At 47.5% G+C, this 24,454-nt stretch overlaps 1 protein-coding gene across 1 annotated transcript in view; it reads right to left on the bottom strand.

The window, feature by feature from the left end:
• The window catches only part of GRB10 (growth factor receptor-bound protein 10), a 161,413-nt gene that overhangs the window by 24,413 nt on the left and 112,546 nt on the right, over positions 1-24,454 (bottom strand). Inside the window, exons 6-8 of the mRNA XM_008569871.1 lie at positions 10,062-10,218; positions 2,091-2,206; positions 1,000-1,068 (exon numbers count right to left, since the gene is read on the bottom strand). Of these exons, the coding sequence (XP_008568093.1) occupies positions 1,000-1,068; positions 2,091-2,206; positions 10,062-10,218 (342 nt within the window). The remainder of the gene's footprint in view (positions 1-999; positions 1,069-2,090; positions 2,207-10,061; positions 10,219-24,454) is intronic.

The raw sequence follows: 24,454 nt of genomic DNA, 5'->3' as shown, positions 1-24,454 counted from the left end.
AGGATGATGACTGAGTGTTGGCAATGGGCAACTCTTGCTGGAACAGATTAATAAGGCATATGCAGAGACCACCAGCACAGAGCTGCAAAGCTCTCATCTTTCAGGTGGTGGAGACGAACCTGGTGAGCGTCGAAGCAGAGAAAGAAGGACTTATGGGCAGAATTCTGTAGAAACTAAATATTAGTAGTTTCTCTTATATTTGATACCACCTGGATACTGTTGGTTGCCTAAGGCAATGTTTTATTCTTTCACTTAACACGTTGTACACGGACACATTTTTAGGGGCCACAGTAATATTTCCTCTCCGGCTCCTGTCTCCCTGGAGGAGTGGTCATCGGTATTAAGCACTGAGGTCTCCGAGGGCTCCCTGGGACACATTTTTAGGGGCCACAGTAATATTTCCTCTCCCGCTCCTGTCTCCCTGGAGGAGTGGTCATCGGTATTAAGCACTGAGGTCTCCGAGGGCTCCCTCCTCTTGAAGGGGAGGTGGGGCGAGACCGGATTTTATTGGAACAGACTTTAGAAAGCAGAAGGACAATTAAACAGTTTTTTCCTTCTTTTGATGTACAGTAAGTTACTTTTAAAAGGACTCTGCAGCAGCCCAGTCATTTTTCACTGAGAAGTAGACTCAGTATTTCTGCAGAGATTTCTAAGCAGCTGGGCAGTGGCCTGTCTGAGACCCATCCCCAGAGATGAGACCTCAACTTCCCATTCTGTCCCTCCCGCCCTTGCTCAGTGATGGCATCACTCCGATTGCTGCTAAGGCAGAACAAATTTGTCCTGTTTGTAAGGGCTTGTTTCACTTTGAAGGAGCCTGGCTCCCCACAGATTTCCCAAGTAAACATTTATTTCTGGTTACTCTAAACCCCGTTAGGAGCCAAGGCTACGATGTGATCAAGGATGTGACCTCTTCCAGTTTTTACAGTACCGCCATGACAGTTCCAACAGGACTTCTCTCCAGAAACTCTGTTTCAGCAGAAGCCTGTTTTTGCCCAGTACCTGCAAAAGTTGGGTCTGACTGCCGTTTGGCTGCTGGCACCAAGTAACCATCTGTTCTGGGAAGAAATTCTAAGGAAATGGGGAGAAAAAATATGTTAAAGGTTAGCTTCAGAGTGAGGAAAAGCACACTCACAGGTATGGTCATTTTAAAACTGTTCCTGCAGGTACCATTCTATACACCTGCATTTACAGTGATGGCCCTTTTCCTTCCCTTATCACAGAGCAAACATCCACTTCTAAAGGTAGTATTTGGTTTCCTGAAATGCTGGATCCAAGTTTGGAATATCTGGTATGTTTCACATGGAATTCATGTCTCCTGGTGTGCACCAGGGCAAAGAGGGATGCTAACATTACAATTCAGTGACCAAGTGCATGGCATGAGATAAAGGATCTCTGAAACTAAAAGGTAAGCACAGTCTTGTGAAAAAGTCTTTTCTGCTCCATTACCCAAAAACAGCTATCAAATTTCTTACTTTTGAATAAAAAGGTAGCTAAACTCTCAAAGCTAGAAGTGGACCCAGGTCTTCGTAAGTGGATGCCACTCTGCCCATGACTGAGGATGAGAGCAAGGGCTGTGAAAGTTACGAGGTCCCCTTATCCTGGTATTTCACAAGAAACACCTCTCCGCAAACAGAAAAGGACAGGAGAATCAAGGACCGATCAGCCGTGTTGATTACTCGCTCATTCTTCCACTTGTAGTCATAATGTAATAGTTGCTATTTGCAGAGAATAATAAGGAGTTCTGCTGAATATTTGATTAATTTATTGCAGTTTAACAAGGAACTTTCAAAATAAGTGAAAAATCCTGGTCTCTCCTCTTCCTCTTGACTTGGAGACTTATCCACTCTCCATTGTTGCTATTTGGAAAAGGAGACTGCTGCTTTCGCCAGTCACAAAGGCACTTAGTTAAGCAGCAGAGGTTGCGTTTTAAGCAAGGACGGCTTAGTTCAACAGCAAATCTCAGATTCTCAAACCTATATGCTACACCATAAATCTCAGTTATTTTATAATCTGATACTTTTATTAAACCCAAGTATAAATTTCAAGATTTCAAGAGTCCCAAACCCCAAAGCTGAAGAGATAAGACTCACCATAGGATTCTTAAAAAACTCATATTTCGCGTAATTCTTCCTGAATAAAAATTTACTTTCAGTTGCCATGTTACTTTCCACTTGGACCACCAGCTCATGGTCTTCCAAGCACCTTTCTGAAGGGGCAAAGAATCACATGTGAGATGAAAATGGCAGAGACACTTCAAGGCAGTTTTACACCGAATGACCAAATCCAGCTAACTTTCTGTCTATCTTTAAACATTGTAACGAAGATGACATCAGAAACTAAACTAATTTCAATCTCTCTTTCATACATTACCAAATATACAAGAGGTCTTAAAATGTACAGAATGAGGAATTCAGGTCAATACTTACTTTTATATACTTCTTTTAAATTTGGCATCAACAAACTGTTAAGGGGAGCGTCAACAAAGACTCCCAGCAGATGATTCTGCCCTTAAGACATTTCAACTCTTGCAAAGAACATACAATAACAACCAGGACAATATTCAAAGGCAAAGCAAAGTGAGAAGGACTCTGAGCGAGCAGGGCTCGTAAGAGGTGGGGTGGGTGTGTGGAGGAGAAGGCGGCAGAAGCAGAAGGTGACAGAAGCTTCTTGATCGTAGGAAACTGCGTGGGGAATATATCCTGTGAAGGAGCCTGTGATACAGCAGATGGTCTGTGCAAACATACTTGTCTTTCCTTCTGAAGCCACACTGACCACATCACGGAATAGTTCTCATCCACTGGATTATATGTGAAGGCAGGAAGGATGGACACACACACACTCACACACACTCATACACACACACTCATGCACACACACTTCAGAGCATCTTAGTGGCGGTGGCATTATCACTCTGGAAAAGATATTTCCCTCACTGCTTGAAACACTCTGGTTCCACGTGGAGCATGAAAAACTCAGCATACTCCAAAACAACGTAAGCCTGGAGAAACTGTGCTGCTGGGGTGGTGGTGAAACCCCTCCCATGCATCGCCTCAAAAGCTGCAATGACAGAGTGGGGAAGGGCGATGGCCACAGGGAACTAACCATATTAAATCATGGAATAAACAATATGAGCAAGTCTACTGGAGGGTCAACGTGTGAACTGAGGCCAAAAGGGTATAGACAAAGATGCTACGAAGTGACCCCGGGCAGCTGTCCTCAAAGCCCCTGCATCCTTTAATGCAGCTAGAACTGAATCTCTAGACGGAAGGAACGAAGTTTAGGGCTAAAGCATTTGTAAGCCAAAGTGAGTTTCTGTCTGTAAAGGACAACTGTTGCCATGGGTGTGTGTCTCGGGTGGGCCACACTGGCACACAGAAGCAAATTCTGGAGCTGATTTGAGCTGCGTGACCTAAGGGGGCACGTGGCCAAACACACAGGCTCCTGTCCCTGCGGATACCCTGCTTGTCTCCTGGCCCCTTTCTTGGAAATACCGTGGGAAAGCTGCACATGACAGTGTAAACACACGGCAGTCAGACTCCAGGTGGATGGGCGAGGGCTTGGTGTCCTGGCAAAGGGGGACTGGGGGACTAATGTACCTGGTGGACTGCCAAACCAGCCCGCATATCCTGAGAGATATGTGCTTCCCTGACTCTAGTCATTCTGGTGACCTAGGGGGCCGGGGATCTTAGAGGTGGGTCCCAACACAATCAAAACCAGCTGCACCCGTTCCCGTTCCTCACTTGCAGCAAGTCAGGACAGTGGACAATGTGGCCAGTGAGTCCCTTTCCCAGAGACCCCAGTGCTGTGTAGCTTAGGCCGTGGCCACATGCCCCTGGCCACAAATTTGCCCCTGGACACCACTGTTCACAGCTGTCAGTCGCCTAGACAGTGGGACTTCAAAGCTCTTTCCTCCTGTTTTAATTTTCTCCATGATGCTAAAGACACATTTTCAAGTGCCCTGGGTGATTCTACGAAACAATCATGTCACTATCTATAATCATCCTATTACTACAGTAGCCCTATGTAAAACTGGACAACTACTTCTCATCCTGGTATTCCAGGAGTACTTTTTGTACAAATGGGAGAGGCAAAAATTTTTCCAAGGACATTTGTATTTTTCAAACTTCTGAAACTAAGTCCAGCCACTACCTTATTCCACAGGAAAAATACCTATAAACAGTGGAAAACTCAAGAAAGAAAATCTTACTTTTTGCCTTAAAATAGGCAGCTGACGTGTGACTTCTTTGCAGAAACCTGAGCTGCCCAGCTGGGCAGTGCAGGAGTCGCAGCAGAACCAGCCCCAGTGCCGTGAGCTGTGCTGTCTTTGCGTGACACCTCACGGGTGCCCCAGGCTTGCATGCCAACCAGCCTTTGGCCACACCCGGCTGGTCCTCAGCACAGTCCACCCAAGGAAGAGAAGAGAGCTGTCGACAACTTGGGGCTTTCCCAGGCTGAGAGATCGTGAAAGCATGTCTGCAGAAATCCACCCTGACGTCTGGGTAAGCCCTGGGAGAGGCTTCTTTCTATTTATATATTCTAGTGGGGAAAGGACATCATTTGGTGTTTCTTAGATGTAACGGGTAGGGAGACAGAGATAGAAAATCAGCCTGCAGTGGGCGTCCTCTGAGCACCAAGGGTCAGCAAGAGTGGCTGTCTCCCCCTCCACGCCTTCCTGCATGTCCAGGTGTCAGTGGGGATAGGCATAGCAGTCACAGGACCCCAAAGAGTCACTGTCACATCATTTCTCACCTGGCCAGGACCAAACAAATCTGTCAACAGCCGTTGCTTCTCCTGAGGGGTTTCAACCTAATTCACAGGACAAGAGAATTCCTCACATTCTTGAAATTCATAGGTTCTGGCTGAAACCCTTTTCTCTTTACTGTGCTCTGGGCTTAGCTTCCAGTCTCTCCTGGAAGATCTGACCTTTAGTCCTTTGCCCGATGCCTGCGGTCACTCAGCGACAGGGTGTGATAGCCCCAGGTGACACCAGGCACACTCTCAGGGATAGAGTTTACCTGCAATCCCATTTTCAAGTTCAGGGGGGCATGAAGATGCCACCTTGACTGGTATTTTTTTTTTTTTAACTCCTTTCAAAGATAATTTGTTTGCTTGACATATGTGCAGGCTGACTGTTTCCTACCACTACTTCCTCTACTTGTGAAGCTGTCCTGGCTAACGTGGACCATCCAGAGACTGCAGCTCATGTGCTCAGGGCAGGGAGGATGGGAACACCTTACCAAGGATCTGCCCCAGGCTGGCACCCCTGCTAGACACTTAAAGGCTGCTGAGTGGCCTTGGTCAGGGAGCTCTACTCCCAGACACTGAGGCTGGAACATCAGCAGGCAGGACTGTGGGAAGGGCTAACACAGAAAGAGACCACTTAAAGGGAGTGGCAGAGTGGTGCGGTGGCCTTGGGAGTCATAAAACACAGAGCATGCTCCCCTAAGACCACCTATCAATGAGGGCTGTGCCGGCGAAGGAGAGGGCTTTACACAACTCTTCAAGGTGACTCGTCCCTCAGGAGCCATCACTGAGGACTAGGCAGCACCTCTGACCTGGCTCTGGTCACAGGTCCTCCTCTGCAGTACAGAGGGCAGGACACACTCCCACCAGCCAGGGGTGCTGCCCAGTCGAGCGATGGCAGGGCTGCTGCTGCTATTGCCCACAGTGGGCACCAGCGTCCCTGGGGGGTACCCTGGAGGCTGCAGACCCCATGCACATACGCGTTATTCTCCCAGTGGAAAAAGACGCATGTCCTAGGGCTATCCAGGGAACTGCCCCCACCTTTTCTAAAAGCCATCACTTCCTTTTTTTTTTTTTTTTTTTTTTTTTTCTTTTTCCGTGTCCGGCAACAGATCGCAACCCTCAGTGTTGCCCCCGTACCGGACCGGGCACGGCAACGGGATCGCAACCCTCGGTGTTGCTCCCGCGCCTCGCTCAGCCAGTGAGCGGGAACCAGGCTGTATGTGGGATCCGAACCCTCGGGCGGGAGCGCCGCTGTGCTTCCCAAGCGGCGCACTATCCAGGGCGCCACCGGGCCGGCCCTAAAAGCCATCACTTCCTTTTTTTTTTTTTTTTTCTTTTTCCGTGTCCGGCAACAGATCGCAACCCTCAGTGTTGCCCCCGTACCGGACCGGGCACGGCAACGGGATCGCAACCCTCGGTGTTGCTCCCGCGCCTCGCTCAGCCAGTGAGCGGGAACCAGGCTGTATGTGGGATCCGAACCCTCGGGCGGGAGCGCCGCTGTGCTTCCCAAGCGGCGCACTATCCAGTGCGCCACCGGGCCGGCCCTAAAAGCCATCACTTCTTTCCGGGTGTGGAAAAGGTTTAATAACTTTAAGGATCTGATATTTTAGCTGCTAAGATCAGTACTGCAATTGTGCTCTGAGGTGGTACATAGACTAAAAATCTGTCAGCTGGGTACCTTATGCCCTTAATTATTGGGGGTTTCGTTAAAAATCTGCTTTGGTATCTGCCTTATGGATTTGCAAGTACTGCCTACTGGCCTTGTGTGTGTCCATGTCGCTATAGCAATGCTTGGGGATGTGGGGAGGGTGGTGCTACCCTGAGAACAGGTGATTCCGTGTGCACCAGAGGACTCAGGAACACACACCAGAGCACCATCCGCTGCAAAGAAGAATCCCTCAGAGCTGTGGCTCTGCACCCCATTCCCAGGGGTTTAACAGTAAGACACCCTCAGAGCTCTCTAAAAGGTACTCCAGGTGCCTACACTTCACTGCTAATGGGCTCTGATAATGGAATATTGCAGGATCACGGAAGACATAGGATTGTCACCTAAAATTTAACTAATTAAAAAAAAAAATTAAATGCGTTTGTGGCTTGGACCACAAACAAAAAGAACACCCACAGAAGCCACAGGGATGGGGATGCAGAAGCTCTGGGTGGGCAGTGGAGCATATCCCAGGTGCTGACCCTGCAGGAGGTGCGCTTAGGTGGCTCTGAAAATAAGCCAAATCCTCCACAAAACCCAGCCAGTGGGTTCACCTGTTGCTAAGGAGGAAGGACTGGTGGTGTGAGAGAAAACTAAAGAAGTATGTTCTAGGGGATTTCATGTGTCTCTAAATCCCGGCTGTGTGAGGTTTATTCATTTTGTTTTGTCAAATAGGACCCAAAATTTGATCCCAATGTTCCTTTGTTTTTAAATCATTTCACTGGCTCCCCTCTTTTTCTCCCTCCCCCTTTTTTTCTTGATTTAAAAATAATTATCCCCCTTTTAAGTGTTAAGTGCATCAGTGCGCAAGAAAGAACAAGATCAAGGTGTGTAAATATCACATCCCTAAGATACTGTGTGCACATGGACATTTCTTTTTCTGCTCCTTCAGAGTAAGCTGTTCTTCATTCGGTTGATTATTTCCGAAGTTTTAACATATTAATTTATTTATCCAGTGCACGGTGTTCTAGAAATCAAGGGGTATCACAAGAAATATATGAATCAACATTTCTGAAACGTTCCCTGTTAAAATTTTTCTTTGTATCTGCTCCCATTTTCTATGTGCTGTGTGTTCAATTATATTCATGTATTAAATATCTGCAGAAATAGCCTCCACAGCTCCTCTCAAGAAAAAAGAATGTTCAGACTTTTGACTGGGCTTTCAACAACATTCACTATATTTGGGTCCAACTACACGGACTCAGTTTTAAAGTTTTTTTTTTTATATATATTATATGTATGTTTTTTCATTTATGTACATAATATACACATATGCACATACTCTGTAGGTTTCCCACTATTACTTAATTTCCAAGTTATATGTGTGTCAGCAGAAGCTTCTGACAGCTTTATCACACCAACACAGGATCCACTCACGGATGTTCCAACCGGAGCTTGACAGGACAGTCTCATGGGAACGACTGTGAGACCACAGTCACAACTGTGGAACCAGTGAATGAACCTGGCAGGGGAAGGCTCTGTTATCACACAAATATGCTGGTGATCAGTAGAGGTGGAAAATAAATCAGCAATTCTATCCGCTTACGTTAAGAAGCACACCATCTAACAGTACAGGGGGAGCTAGAAAACAGGGACTTAAAGTAATGTCAACTCCAATTCACACTGCATTACTTAGGCTTCAACTGGATGATATGACTGGGAAGAATGCTACTCAGTTAAATGATTATTCCAGACCTAGAGGTGTGAAGCCAATTCATTCGTCTTTCAAAAAGGTTCATGAGAAGAATTTAGAACTATGGAAAATTGGCAGTTTGTGTTTTCTTTCCTTCTCTCCTAGCTGTTGATTTTTCATAAAAATCTGGTTTTAAATACTTGCCTATGATTTTGTAAGCACCATTCTTTGATTAATAAGAATTTAAAGAAAAGTCTGAAAAGCTTCTATACCTGAAATAGATCACCTGAGCAAACAAAACAAGCAAAACCCCTCAATACATTCTGTAGGGAGTACATATCCCATGACATAAGACATCCTCTTGCTCTCTGGACCCATATGCATGCGTGCACACACACACAGGCACACACTGTCAAGGCATTACTAACCAGCTTGGAGAGAGGCTGCCATGTGAGACAACCTAAGAAGAAGATGCTTTATAATGCACTCTGACTCCCAGGGGTCTCCCTGTNTTTTTTTTTTATATATATTATATGTATGTTTTTTCATTTATGTACATAATATACACATATGCACATACTCTGTAGGTTTCCCACTATTACTTAATTTCCAAGTTATATGTGTGTCAGCAGAAGCTTCTGACAGCTTTATCACACCAACACAGGATCCACTCACGGATGTTCCAACCGGAGCTTGACAGGACAGTCTCATGGGAACGACTGTGAGACCACAGTCACAACTGTGGAACCAGTGAATGAACCTGGCAGGGGAAGGCTCTGTTATCACACAAATATGCTGGTGATCAGTAGAGGTGGAAAATAAATCAGCAATTCTATCCGCTTACGTTAAGAAGCACACCATCTAACAGTACAGGGGGAGCTAGAAAACAGGGACTTAAAGTAATGTCAACTCCAATTCACACTGCATTACTTAGGCTTCAACTGGATGATATGACTGGGAAGAATGCTACTCAGTTAAATGATTATTCCAGACCTAGAGGTGTGAAGCCAATTCATTCGTCTTTCAAAAAGGTTCATGAGAAGAATTTAGAACTATGGAAAATTGGCAGTTTGTGTTTTCTTTCCTTCTCTCCTAGCTGTTGATTTTTCATAAAAATCTGGTTTTAAATACTTGCCTATGATTTTGTAAGCACCATTCTTTGATTAATAAGAATTTAAAGAAAAGTCTGAAAAGCTTCTATACCTGAAATAGATCACCTGAGCAAACAAAACAAGCAAAACCCCTCAATACATTCTGTAGGGAGTACATATCCCATGACATAAGACATCCTCTTGCTCTCTGGACCCATATGCATGCGTGCACACACACACAGGCACACACTGTCAAGGCATTACTAACCAGCTTGGAGAGAGGCTGCCATGTGAGACAACCTAAGAAGAAGATGCTTTATAATGCACTCTGACTCCCAGGGGTCTCCCTGTGCATGGCTGCAACCTGTAACCACAGCTCCCTTCTTCCTACCAGCAGGATGAGCTGCTCTCTGGGGAGTGGCAGCCGCAAGCCTGCAAGTGACCTGCTCCACCTGGGCACCCAGGTGGCTCTGACAGCAGGGAGGGACACTGAATCACAGGGAACCATCTCGCTGTGTCTGCCCTGGGCACCGGGAGGCTGCCTCCCACCATCCCCGGCCCATAGGTGTGCAGCAAGCCCAGGTGGCTCTGACAGCAGGGAGGGACACTGAATCACAGGGAACCATCTCGCTGTGTCTGAGCCCTTGGGGAGTTATTGCTTTAGCCAACCAAGACAAGATTCTCAAAGCACCAGAGGGGAGAGGGCTGGGAGGGAGGAAAGCAAAATTTCAGGAGAAAGAGAGGAGGCAAGAGAGTGGAGGGTGATGCAGAGAGTGCCTGCCGATCTGGCAGGGGATGTGGCTGTCACACATTTGGCAGCAGCAGTCTATATGTGAATACACGCTGAGCATCACCAGGTGCTGTCCCCGCCTCGGACCACTCCTACCTAATCCGAGGTGCGGGTGATGCTCCACTAGTGTCCAGCTGTTGTCATCCACACAGTGACTCTTGTAAACCAGCAACTGGCACAGGTCCCTGGCTGTCATGTCTGTTAGAATCTCCACCACTTTGCTCGTCCCATCTTCACTAAAGACTTTAACATCCTGCAACACAGAAAGGGAACATGTACAGATAAACAACTTTGGGTCCCCAAGAAATAAAAACTGAAACAAAACAGTAAAAGGTAAAAACCATAGAGCTCTAACACATGTATGGCTGTGTCTCTAGGTGAATGGACACTGCCGGCCACAGGCACACAGGACGAGGGGCAAGCACTCTCTCTTCCCTCCCCGCCATTGCCACCTCCGATGGGGTGCAGCAGGAAGGACTAGGACATGACATTCTTAAAGTGCCCAGGATACCTCATGGAAACATACAGCACACGGCCACACCACTAACAACCTGTCTTAGGAAGAGACAGGATTCATTTAAAATACTGCTGGTGGCCTCGGCGCTGGACATTATAATTGAACCAACTGCAAAAACAAGCAAAGCGACAGAACAACCCAGAGGTCCTCCTCGTCCCATCATAACTTCTGATGCTCCACAGGCCCTCCCTTCCCCCCACCTCACATCCGCAAAGGCTCAGGATGAAGTGCAGATAAAGTAATAGGAATATGCTAAAATTTAAAATAACAGAAAGAAGGGCGTAGTAAGTGCATGGTCATAAAATCCCCCCCCTACAAAATTACAAGCAAGCTTCATTTTCCTGGTATGTTCACATCCATTAAAACTGAACAGCTCTCAGACAAAGGGACAGTCCAGAGGATTATAAATATAATCTGCCCCAACTACAACAGTGACAGGATGTGACCTTTAGAGCAACGTGAGATGCTTTTAAAAATCTTACCTCAACAGCACAGAAAAAGCAGTCATAGGAAGAGGATGGTATTTTAAATCACAATCCCCTCTTGCGAGGGAGTTTGTTCCTGGTCTCTCCCCACCACCCTGGCAGGCCTGCCCCTCCGCCCAGGTGGGGATGCCACCCCAGCTGGCTGTGTGGGGCCACATGCGCCCCAGCAGGCAGGCTGTCTCTGGGCAACAGGGCTCTCAGATGCCCCACACCTGGTTTCCCAGGTAGTGAAGGGAGCCATGCCAGGCAAGCCAATCGCAGACCTCCCGGCACTGATGTGATCACCATGGGCTCCTCTCCCATGTCCATGCATGGAGACCTGGGGGTGTGCCAAGGATAGTGACAAGGGCCACAACACAATGCTGAAACCCATCGGTCATAAAGATCGTGCTCAATGTTTTCCCACGGCAGTGAAATCATGTGCAAGCTGCTCAGATGCAGAAGCACGTGCATTCTCTGACCCTAGACCTATCTGCCGAATCTCCCAATAATCTGTCTCCACAATTAAGGCCTTGGTGACAATTGTGGAGCAGGGTCTCCCTCTGGGCCGTGGGAGTCGGCCTATCCTGATGAACCCCCTCCCATCCTCTCTGCCTCCCTAGAAGTTCTGCACGAGTTTTGATCCACACACTTACTTACTTTGTGTGAACTTTGATTTCGCGGAGGGCAAGGGCTGGATGGCAGGACCCCCTGCGTCAGGGGTGTAGGGCAGGCGGACACTGTGATTGCACCATTCTATTAGGATGGCCCCCAACCTCCCCACCGCTGCCAGCCAACTGTCACGCTGTGCCAGAAAGGATTTAAAGTTACTCAAGCCTTAAGTTCCCAGGTCAAGGGGCTTTAGCCACAGCAGCAGCAGCAGGCTAAGCTCCGAGGGGAGGTAGGACTGGGCTCTCGGGTGGGGTAACGACCCCCTGCCTGCCACCTCTCAGCCTAGGTCAAGGGGCTTTAGCCACAGCAGCAGCAGCAGGCTAAGCTCTGAGGGGAGGTAGGACTGGGCTCTCGGGTGGGGTAACGACCCCCTGCCTGCCACCTCTCAGCCACTTCCCCAACTCAGAGAAATTCTGGGGCTGGGTCAGGACCCAGGGACTGACTTTCAATTCACATTCATTTTTAAAGAAATACATCCATCCCTTTTCTGGAGTCTTTGTTTCACTCTACCAAAGTATAACATCCACATAACAAGCTAAATATTCAAATACAGTGGACATAACTAAATGTATAAAAATAAAATTTAATTTAAACAAAGGAAATACATCTCTGGTCTCCAGGTAAGAACTTTATTAAAATACATTAGCATACAAGAAAAACAGGAGTTTGGAAGATACAAATGAATCCAAACAATGCCTTATAAATGTGCTAATTATAAAACTGAACATGACTCCTTCACCAATGCATGCCTCCCACTACCCAAAGCAGTGACCCCAACGTCCCTTCCTTCCTCAGTTTCCAAATGACTTTATCTGCAATTACAATAAACATTATCTTCTCTAGGAAAGTTCAATTACGTTGAAGTGTGTATTTCATGTCTCCCTAAGTCTATGTACCACTTTTCCTGCCCAAATCACCCATGGTAGTAATTTTCTAATTTTCTTTTCAATCCTAACTGCATTGTTCTTCAAACTCACTCCTCGCCCCTCAGTGGCTCTATGGCCATCCCCACAAAGGTCTACATGGAGTCTGAGCACTAGACGCTGAGATGTGCTTTGTCACATGTCCACCTCTACTCCTTCTAGATGCCACAGAAGGCCATGCTGGCAAGACCACGAGGGGCAGGGCAGACAGGAGACTGAGCCACCCTGCACCCATGACGGGGACAGCCAGAAAGGCACACACGCTCCTGTTACGGGACCTCAGTCCTGTGCTGCCCACTCTGCCCAACACAGCGCTCTTCAGCTGCCTCCCCAAACTCACAGGGCCTGCTGACCACAAACGAAACAAGCCCCAGAGACGGACCACCAAGAAAACCATTATACATACCAGCAATCTTGATGAGAATGTGTGTAAAGAACATGAATATGTACGGCACAAAGGCTAATGTTACCTGGAACTTAGGCATAGCATAATAACCCGTTTGGAGCCTTTTAAAGCTGGCAGTTCTAGAAAGGATCACTCTGAACTGCTCCAGCTATTCCTTCAGTAACCACTTAGGCAGTGCTGGGGCTCATTCTGGAAGAAAATGAGGGTTTCTATCTCAGCTGTCAGTGTAACCTCCCTGGGCCAAGGCTCCTGGGGAGCAGCCTGGGGTTTCCCTGGTTCATGGAGAGCTCAGGCACCTCGCACAGGGCAGGATGTGGAATGTTCTCTTGGGCAGGTCCGGGCACGTACCCCATAGCAACTCACAGTTCAGCAGGGAGAAGATCGATATCACATGCAGCTATTTTCCAGGGTAAACCTGTTCAGGGAATGTAGTCGTCCCTCAGTATCCTCAGGGGACTAGTTCCAGGAACCCCTCGGATGCCAAAATTCTTGGATGCTCAAGTCCCTGATATAAAATAGTGTAATATTTGTATATAACCTACACACATCCTCCCATAGACTTTAAATTGTCTATAGATTAATTATAATACCTAATACAGTATAACTGCTATGTAAATACTTGTTATACTGTATCATTTAAAATGTGGAACCTGCAGATGCTAAACCCATGGATACAGAGGGGCCCACTGCACAGGCATCTGGGTCCTACCAGGAGGGGGTGGAGACCTGCAGTTCCATCCTGGCTCAGGCACCTGCTAGCTCAGTGACCTCGGGCAGGTAATCACCTTTTTAAGACTCACTTTCCTCATCTGGACTGTGAAAGTTGATGAAATCACTTTCCATCAGACCCAGACAAAACAGAGTCGGGAAAGGCACAAAGAAGGGATCTCGTGCTTGCTTGTCTGAGACAAGAATTGCAAGGACTTTTGTGAGACCCATCAGAAATCTCTTCATGTCCTTCATGCATGTCCTGCTTTGCACGTACACACATACTTCTGTGACAAGGTTTATCATTATACATTCTTTAGAACTACAGTAATTCAGATAAGATGCTTCCAGAAGAATCTTGTCCAGTAACAGCATCTCAACCAGTGAACTGATGACAAGCCTGGCTCTGAGCCTCTGAGACCAATGCCCTGTTTCCAAGCAGCTACGTGAACTGCTCCCTTCCTGCCAACAAAAGCGTTCTCCTCCCTGCCTCACGGCATGCCCTCGTGGCTTGCCATGGTATGCACTGCGAATTATAATCCTATTCTCTATTCCCAAATAAACCAAACATATTTGGAGATTCATTCCTTCCTTCCCTCTCTCTTTCTGTTAGCAGCCCCATGGGGCACTGCTCTGAGAATGAGCAATACACACAAGGCTCCGTGCTCAGTATGTGGAGGTCACAGCATCAGGCAGGATTTATCTTGGCCTAGTGGGTAGTTCGGAGGGGGAGCTCTAGAATCAGACTGGGCACAAGATGCTTCATCAGAAACTAGCTGCGGGAATTGGGCCGAGGTACCCTGCCTCCTGTGCCTCAATTCCTGCATCTGTAATGTGGGGATTCACAGTAGCACAGGTCTCCTAGAGTTGGTATGATGTGGGCTAATGAGGGGCTCTCTTGAAAAGCTCCCAGCCACCTATGCCTGCCTTCCCTGGGATGTGCTTGGATCTGACACGGATCTGGGAACAAGGCCGGGTCCCACTGAAGGCCGGCAGACAATCAGGGAAGGGGGGCAGGGGCAGGACCCTGAGGGCTGCTTCTGACTTTAAATCTAACCAAATCTAAATCTAAATCTAGATCTGACCAAATCTAAGAAAGCAAACCTCATGACTGGCAAGATGTAGTGACAACAAGTCAGAAACAACAAGTTGGAAAAACCAGCCCCTAAATCCTCAATCTCCTTTTCTCCACTGCAAAGGACACTAAGTAGCTAATTGCTTTTAAAGATAAAACAGTAATATTAAAGAAGGCATAATTAAGTCAACAGTGTGAAACTCTTTTCGGAGTTGCTGGGTGGAGAATGCTTGGCCAGGCTACCCGCCCCTCTGGCTGGCTTGGCACTGTACCCTGTTATAAAAGCCCTGAAGTGGTAACAGAGTGTTCCGTTGTCCCCAGACTTTCTGTTGTCACTTTTTATACATTCACTGTATAGAGGGAAAAGCAACAGCTTCACTCTTTGCAAATTTAAAAGAAGAGGTTTAAGAATAATTAGACTTGAGGGTACATCATCTCAAGGGCCCCAAACTCCATTCTGGGGCACCTGGCTTTTTGTCTTGGTGCCCCCCTGCCCCAGGTGAACAGTGGGGATTTAATTGGGGCCCCTCCCTGCTGACAATCTTAGCACAGACCCTCACTCCTGCTTCATGCAACAGACAGACCTCACTGTTGCTGGCTAACCGCAGGCTCGGGAACTCTCATTACTGAATTCAAAAGACCCCTTGACTTTCGAGTATGATGTGTCCTTGTAGGACCACCCAACCTCTGGGGTGCACGGACTGACCCAGAGTAGTTGAGGTCCAGCACCCCGAGACCTCCACACAGACACTGAGACCTCGTAGGGATCTGAGCCGGCAGCTCTTGCGCTTGGTTTCACCACTCTTCGTCCAGCTTGCTCCCTAGTTCCAAAGCTCTAGTAGGATGCAAGCTGGGACTTTTAGCAACTCCTGAGGCCTCTTGTAAATCCTGGTGGATAGACACTTCTGGAGAAGCCAGGGTGTAATCAAGGGGCCAAGAGGAGGCGTCCGTGGGAGAAGGGCAACTGTCAGAAAGAGGCAGAAGAACACGAATACGTGAGGTGGCGAAGTGCTGATGGAATCCTGCGCCAGGCAGGGTGACAATCCTGTCATGATTCCAGGGGGCCTCATATTAGTCCGTTTTCTGTTGCTTATAAAAGAACACCTGAAACTGAGAAACTTACAAGGAAACAATTTATTTCTTACAGTTTTGGAGACTGGAAGTTCAACATCGAGAGGACACACCTGGTCAAAGTCTTTACCTGGTAGGGACTCTGCAGAATCCCCAGGTGGCACAGGGCATCACATGGTGACAGGGCCACAGTGTGTCAATGTGAACACTTGCTGTCCTTATAAAGCTACCAGTGCTGCTCCCCCAATAACCCACTCATCCATCAACCCATTAATCCATGAGTGGATTAATCCATCCATGAAGGCGGAGCCCTTACGATCCAATCACCTCCCCAAGGCCCCAGCTCTCAACGGCCACATCAGGGATCAAGCTCCTATATGAGCTGTGGAGGGGACAGACATTCAGGCTATAGCAGGCCCTGAGGAATGCCCAGGCAGGTAAAGGGAACCTTAACTCTGAGGCAGATGTCACTGTCCTCCTCTGACCAGATGAGAAGCTTGTCTGGAAGGCAGGAAAGCTTGCCCAATGTCAAGGAGATGGAATGCACTGGGGCTGGGACTTGAAGCAGGGCTGCTGGCTCCGTGTGCCTTTCTTCTCCACAGCAAGCTGCCAGGAGGGCTCCGAGGCTTCACATGAAATGGCTTTTGATTCCAGGTGGTCCTAAAGCCCTCAAATTGGGTGGGCCTTAGAAGCCTAAGAGGTGTAGGGTAAACTAAATTGACTTCAGACTAGGGCAGCACCAACGAGGGTAGGCTAACTTCAGTGAACAAGAATGTGATTCTACCAATTTTATTCAGTTATCTTCTAAATTAATGGTGTTCGTCTGCAATATAAGGAATGATAACTGAAGCACGACATGTAATTGTATGACTCTATTCCCCATGAGAACACACATAATAAACCTGTTCCATTATACTGATTCACACTTAAAGAAAAAGATCTGCTTTATAATCTATGGATTTCATGTTTTCAGTGAGAATTAAAAATATTTTAAGTACTTGCAAACCCTTTCTAAAAGAGATAAAGTTCCAGAAATAACTTTTAAGATAGTTCTTGAAAGTCAACCACTGTTTTTGGAGACCCTAACAGGAATTTGCTCATTGAAACAGGTCTTGCTCACTAAGGAGGTGCGGGTGACAAAATTCAAAGAAGACAGAGACCTGCCACCAGCCTCTACCCTTCTGCAATTAAACCAAGCATACAGGCTTATGTGGAAGAATCAATTTTGATTTGCTCGCCTGTATTTGTTTTTAACTTTCCTAAAATGGATATGCTTAGCCTGTTATTTTACAAAAGCAGTTTTTTATAAAGCGATATAATTTTACAGAAAATAAAATTGAAAGCTACTTTTCGAAAATCTCCAGTGGTGGATTGAAGACGCACAAAGAGAAGAAAGGATGTTAGGAAAGGCTTGTGGGGTGCGATACCAGTGGAGGTGGTCTTGCCCTGAAAGCTACTTTTCGAAAATCTCCAGTGGTGGATTGAAGACGCACGAAGAGAAGAAAGGATGTTAGGAAAGGCTTGTGGGGTGCGATACCAGTGGAGGTGGTCTTGCCCTCCTCACTGGGAGATTGCCTCTCCAGAAACGTCTGACCTGGACCTTTGGGCTCTTCCCAAAGAGGGTCAGAGGCCTCCTGGAGTTACTGTCCTTTGAGGGGCAGATTCCAGAAGGCACACGGTTACCTTGTTTTACAGTTACTTAAGAGATTTGTTTTCAGATGTGATTCCTTGTTGAGTATGGAGCTGGCCCTCCATATCCATGGGTTCTGCATCCTTGACTTCAACGAACCATGGGTTGCAAATATTTGGGGGAAAAAATTCCACGAAGTTTCAAAACGCAAAACCAGAACTCATGACGCACCCGGTACTGCGCTGATCCCACGTGAATGAAGGGATGTGTGGGTGTTGTAATAGGTGTTCTATGTAATCTAGAGGGGATTTAGAGTATATGAGAGGATGTGTGTACATTATCAGGGACCTGAGCACCCACAGATTTTGGTATCCTTGGGGGTCCTGAAACCAATCCCTCAAGGATATTAAGGGATGACTGTATTTTTATGGGGAAATTGGTATCCAGAAGACTGCTTAGCTCTAAATGTGGGAGATCCACAAATGGGCCATGTGCTATTATTTAAATTTCCACTTCAATCGTCCACGGTCATGGCAGTGGTGGGTCCAGGCACAGAGGGAGCAGCTGGAGGAAAGGCCACACCCCTCCTGGTAACCTTAATTTTCGCCAACCTAATTGGTGACATCCAGAAGAAGCTCGTGGTACATTCAGTGACCACCATGACACCACATCAGGTTTCCTGCAAGGCTGAGCATCTTAGCCCGTCACCCCTCCCTCCAGAAGGTGCTGAACTGCAAAAGGACGCTATAACCCACAACTGTATTTCATTTAGAATTACAATTCATGCATTTGCCACATGTCAGATGTTGCCACAAAACTGGACCATAAAGGGCATTTTTCAACCTTTACTCTCCAGCCTATGAGAGAACCAGCACCCCCTCTCCTCCCTCCTGTGTAAGTGCCACATAAATCAAGGAACATTTAAAATTTTCCTTTTCTTCTGCCATCTCATGGACCACATCCCAGATATCCAGGAGCACGGGCTGAAGTTTTTCCTAAATCACAATGAATGCATGGACTCTCATCTCCCACCACCGACTCCTTGCACACAGTTCACTGCATGTGTTCTTTCTCCTGTGGATGGACAGAAAGTATCATGTGGTGGCTGTGGCCAGGGCAGGGCTTCTGGAGTCCCGTCCTCAGCTTCTCCTGAGCTGGGCAGAGGCACGCTGCAGTCTCTGAGCATCAGTCCCTCGTGTGTGACAGGCACAACAATGTCTGCTCCCCCGGAGGCCTCGACAGGCTCACCGTAACAGGGTACTGCCAATCACAAAGAGCACCCAGTGCTGTCTTTGGGAACCACCTTCTGTCTCTTCCTCCCCTGAGCTCCTAGATAGCAGAGTCACACCTTGTCCATTACTCCTGGTTCTGTGCTGCCACCTGCCCGTCTGTTTGGAAAATGAATCCTGAGGAAGAGTTGCTTGTGCTACTTCTGCTACACTAGAATTTTTGCCTCATCAGGAAGGATTTGGCTATGGCCTCCATTAGAACCCACAGCTGCGTCTACTCTCAGCTGAAACACTTTGCTGGCAACTGTTCAAATCTTCCATGCAGTCCACACCAGGACATCCTTGTGTGCATGGCTCCCCTCTGGTTTCTAGGACAAATTCCTGCAGGCTGCAGAGCATGCTGACGGGCATCCTGAAAGCCCTGGCCCCCATGGAACAAGGACACATTCATGACAGCAGTGAAGGGCAGTACATTTAGAACATACAAGTAAAAGACTCTATTCAGGGTAGAAACAGTATGGGGGCCTCACTCTCCTGTGTGGAAGGACAACCGCAGTGGCTGCAGAGCTGTGGCCACTCACAGTCCCTGAAGCTGTGTGAGGTTGGGAGGGAGCAGAGTCACATATTCCAGACACAGATGAGACAGACCATCGCTAATGTGAATACATGAATATGCAGCTGGAGGACCAGGGACACCTGCCCTACTACCCACTACGTTCCTGTAGTAGTCAGCTGGTGATGCTGGGCAAGAGCAAATACTGGCCTTGCCTTCAGATGATGTCCCTACTCTTGGGCTGACGCTCAAGGGCCCAAGGAACCCAGGATGGGTCTGCAGACTCATGCTGAGGGGTGAGAGGTGTGGGAAGGCTCCACTCGGGCCTGGGATGCAGGAAACATGAAAGTCTGCATACACTCGCAGTCTCCCACATAGGGTGGGGTGGGGCTGGGCATAGAGGCTCTGACATTCCTTTCTGCACTGACTCCTGCGTGCCTGTTCTGGGATGCACTGCACTCCATTAACTGTCCCCTCCTTGTTAGCCTAGAAGCCTAAGGCAGAGGCAGAGACTAGGAGAAGGGACTGAACTCCTGCTCCACAGACATTCATAAGAATTTAAAGAGTTTCAGATCGAACGGTTGAAAATCCTGTAATTAGAAGTTTGGTTTCTAGTTAAACAACCTGAAGCCCATAATGAGCAAGGCAGCGTTAGTCCTTGAGAAGAGGAGGAGGTCCCTTCCATGCCAGTGACCCCAGGGGGTGGGTGGTGGCAGATGCAGAGGTAGGAGACCTGGTTAGGGAGGCAGGGGCTGGGAGGGGGACTGTGGAAGTGGAGTGGGGGCTGTGGAGGGGCTCTCCACTTCAGAAGGGAGGTTGACCAGAAGATCTCTAAGAGATCTGAGAACTCGGGTCCCCCTACCTCTCTGCTGGTGGGAGGGGCAGCTCTGGGGTGGACAGGTCACCCTGCAGTGTGAGTGATGGATGCGACCTGTAGGCAGCCTGAGCTGGCCGATCCTTTGAGACCAGCATCTTAAGAGCAGCAAACTCCCAGGCCAAGCCCTTCCTGGGGTGGCAATGTCTTTCACTGGAACTCACTGGACTAGGACTGCAAAGGTGCAGTTTAAATACAATTCTTATTTGAACACTGGATGTTTTTATGATATTAAGGAATTAGGTGTAATAATGGCATTATTGTTCTGGTAAAAAAAAATTCATTTTACAGAAACGCACTAAGATATTTACAGGTAAGCGACGTGATAGCTGGGATTCACGAAAAAACTACGAGAGGGGAAATTAGTGTGTGTGGATGGGACGAGACAGGTCACTGGTATGTGGTTGTGGGGTTGGGGAAGGGGCATATGCGGCTTCCTCACACTGCTCTGTCTACTTTTGTGTAGGTTCTAAAAAAATGCCCATTTCCATTCTGGGCCTGCAGAGCTGCAGATGCCTGGTGGCCGGGCAGAGCAGGAGGCAGCCAAGAGGCCACAGAGCAGAGATGAGGAGGCAAGAGAACACTGCTGGGAGCAGAGAAGCGGGCATTTGAGGAATCAAGGCTGTCAGATGCTGCCAAGGTGACATCGAAGATGCCACCAAAATGTGCCACTGCCTTTGACCTGAGGCACGTCAGAAGTCTCCTTGACGAGATCCACTTCAGAACCAGTGGAACCAAGCACCCGACTGGCGTGGCTGAGGCAAGGCCGGGAGATGGAAAGCAGACCCTGAGAGTCAGAGGGCAAGTCCAGAGAATTCTGCCAGCAAAGCAGCTGAGAAACAGGGTGGCCACCGGGAGGGATGCAGTGAAGGGTGGCTTCACATGCGTGAGATGTCCTCATGTGTGCTGATGCTGATGATCCAGGAACAATGGAAGAAGGAAAAGCAGATGGCTGCAGGCTCGGCATCCTTGAGAAGGCAATGGGGTGACCCTAGGAAGACTCAGGGACATGTCCCCTCGTGGCAGGAAGGCAGGTGGAGGCATGTGCAGGTGAATGGGTGCAACAGGTGGTGGGCACAGGAGGAGGATCTGATAGCAGCTTCTGTCCATTACACCTAAGGCGAGGCTACAGGTGAGTGGTCAGAGAGGGAAGACAAGGGTGAATGGTCGTCTGTTTCTTAAGAGTAGGGAATGAAACGGGACTGTAAAAAAGTCTTTGGAGGAAAAGAATTCAAGGAACAGAGAGAGGGAATTTATTTTTTTCTTATTGATTCTTAAGAACTTTTTATTTAGGATATTGCAAATGTAAGTATTGCAAATATTTTTCCCAGTTTGTCAACAGCTTAATATTTAACTTATAGCATTAATTTTCTCTGTAGTCAAATCCATCAATTTTCCACCCTGTGATTTCATCTATGGCTTTAATAGTTAACACATCATCCCCAGCCTGAGGAACATCTATATTTTTTTCTACTTCTCATAGGATGCAATTTTTTAAAATTAACAGCTAATCAACCAATAATTTATTCCAGTGTATGGATATGTATTAGTTTGCTGTAACAAAGTGACAGAAATTGGGTGGCTTAAACAGTAGAAATTTATTGTCTCAGTGTTAAAGAATGGAAGTCCAAGATCGGGGTATTGTCAGGGATGGTTATTTCTGAGTCTGTGAGGAAGAATCTGTTCCAGGTCTCTCCTAACTTCTGGTGGTTTCCTGGCAATCTTTGTTGTTCCTTGGGAAATTTATTGTCTCAGTGTTAAAGAATGGAAGTCCAAGATCGGGGTATTGTCAGGGATGGTTATTTCTGAGTCTGTGAGGACGAATCTGTTCCAGGTCTCTCCTAACTTCTGGTGGTTTCCTGGCAATCTTTGTTGTTCCTTGGGTTGTAGAAGCATCACTCTGATCTCTACCATTCTCCTCCTGTGTGTATCTGAATCCAAATTTCCCCTTTTTATATGGTCACTAGTCATATCGGATTAGGGGCCCAACCTACCCCAGTATGACCTCATCTTAACTAATTACATCTGCTGTAATTAGGCTTTTCTTTCTCTGACCACTTCATCTCAGAATTCTATGTGATATCTTCACTTGGAAGGGCCCCCACCCACTGCAGAAGTTTTAGGTAGGACTTTGGATTTCAAATTTTGAAAAAGTGAGGTGAACATCTGGCTGATTCAGTGGTTAAGACAACATACTACTAAATTAAAACAAAAATTCCACCTATAAAAGCAGGCAGAGTAGCATCTATAATAGAGAAAAGGAGAGCATTCGAGTTGCTAGTTAGCAGACATCCTTTAAGTACCTGAGACCTGGATGGCTGGGTGGCAAGTTCCCTTGTTCCCATCAGAGCCATGGTTAAGAGAAAGCATACCTGGTTCTCTTCTAGTCTCTGTGATATAAAAATAGTCCACCTAAGGTGACAACCTTGGTTTCTGTAGAAACTGCCCTGTCCTGTATTAGGGAAACTCCAAATTAAACAAGAAAGGGTGAACGCAGGATAAGAGGTGAAGGACCTGCAGGGGACATGGGCCACACACCTGCTGTAAAAAGAAGAATGCCTTTGGGACATGTGGCCTCACCAGAGATGCAGAGACAAGCTCTGTGCACAGGATATGTGTCCAGAGACCACACAATTCTACAGCAGGAGGAGATGGATTCTGAGACCTCTACTGTTTACTGACAACCAAAACCAACCTGGAAAATAACTGAAAACCATGATAGAAGGAGACTGATCAAAAAGAACATCAAACAGACCTTGCTTTTGACCCTGCAGATTTTTCTATGAAAGTGTTTCGTCTTACCCATCCCCTTCCTTTTCCTTGCTTCCTATTTTGGCTTATTGCACCATATCTAGTTTATGACTCAGAATTACCAGTGTTGAGATTTTACCCTTGATTCTCGAAGGGCCCAGTCTTTTTTGGATCCCTTCCCTCAATAACACGATTCAAAATTTTCATAACTGCACATTTCTTGAGCTGTTCCCTAGTTATACTCCTGATACGTATTGGAGTCTTTCCAGAATAAAATTAAGTTTTCCCCCATCTTGTGTAACTTGAGGAAGTGAGCAACCACTGAGCACAAAATACCAGGGCCTGCTCCTGGCCTGCCCCAGCAGCTTCTGAGAGCCGGCCCCTCCTCAGTGGGCACAGGGGTGGTGGGGCACAGCAGCTGCCTTCCCCACCAGACCCTGGCATTGCCAGTCCCAGGCTGTGGATCCCAGTGAGCACTCTGAGGGAGGACTGCTAAGCCAGAGCTCACGCCGCAACACCACCAACCAAGCGCATCCCTGCCCCGGTGCCAGGAATAGCATGCGGAAGGGCAAGACGAACAGAGCTAACTTCCTATGGCCTCCAAATACTACCGCACTTAAAAGCTGTTTCTTGCAGCCCACCCATCAACTGCAACTGGGACAACCAGGAGGACAAGGGGACTCGGGGGGAGATTTCAGATTTGTTATTTTAATCTCATAGAAAAAGGTACACACACGTATACATGCATGTGCACACACAGCTTAGGCTCTGCACAACTGCATGTATATACTGAACCACAAGCCCCCACGAGGGAAGAGCCCTCCCACCCTCTGAGCTCCACCACGCCCCTCCCCCTGGAAACCACTGCACAGCACACAGCTGCAGGCCTTCCCAGGCTGGTGCAACAACACGCAGGGCAGACTCAAGTTTTCCATCCACACATTTTACCACTGGGGAGAGAGCCCATTATCAACCTCCCCAGCCCCCTCACCCCATGCGGCGGCGCAAAAGAATTACCCAAACAAATTCAGCACAGGAAAAAGGAACACCTAAACTTCGGGCTTAGAAGGCACACATTTCTTTACGACAAGTTCTTCCACATGTGGGCTCTCGAACCGTAAGTGGGTACAGATTTTCACATAAATCTAGCCAAAAGTACAATTATGAGGCTGGCATTGCCTTTGAGAAAATGAAGGGTTTATTCCTTCACATTTTTTCTTCTTGAGAACCTTTCATCATACGCTGAGGCTCAGAGGCTAAAGCCGCAGGAATCCCTCTCCCCTGGATGAAGCTTGCAGGAGCAAAGCTGTGGATGGACGAGGCAGATCCACTTGACGTGGTGTGTAACATGGCATGAGTAAGGGCATTCCATGTCCTCTGAAAAGAAGGGAGAAAGAGAAGCAGTGTATCTTTGACTTCTCCTCTTAGAAGGTGGGACATCCCCAGCAGCCTGCCATCCTGGCGAGGTAGCTCCAGGTGTGTTTTGTGTCACTGGCAGCACCAGCTCCAGAGCATGCCTTCATCCTAGAAGTTGTGAAAACCAGCGATGGGTCAGCTGAGGGTAGCCATGTCCTTCTGCCTCTGGGAGGCTGCTGCTGATCCTCACAGAGTCTCAG

The sequence above is a fragment of the Galeopterus variegatus genome, unplaced genomic scaffold (genome assembly GCF_000696425.1).
Source record: "Galeopterus variegatus unplaced genomic scaffold, G_variegatus-3.0.2 Scaffold540, whole genome shotgun sequence".
NCBI classification, from domain to species: domain Eukaryota; kingdom Metazoa; phylum Chordata; class Mammalia; order Dermoptera; family Cynocephalidae; genus Galeopterus; species Galeopterus variegatus.
The sequence above is the reverse complement of the archived record's forward strand: the minus strand, read 5'-3'. Positions and strand labels throughout refer to the sequence as shown.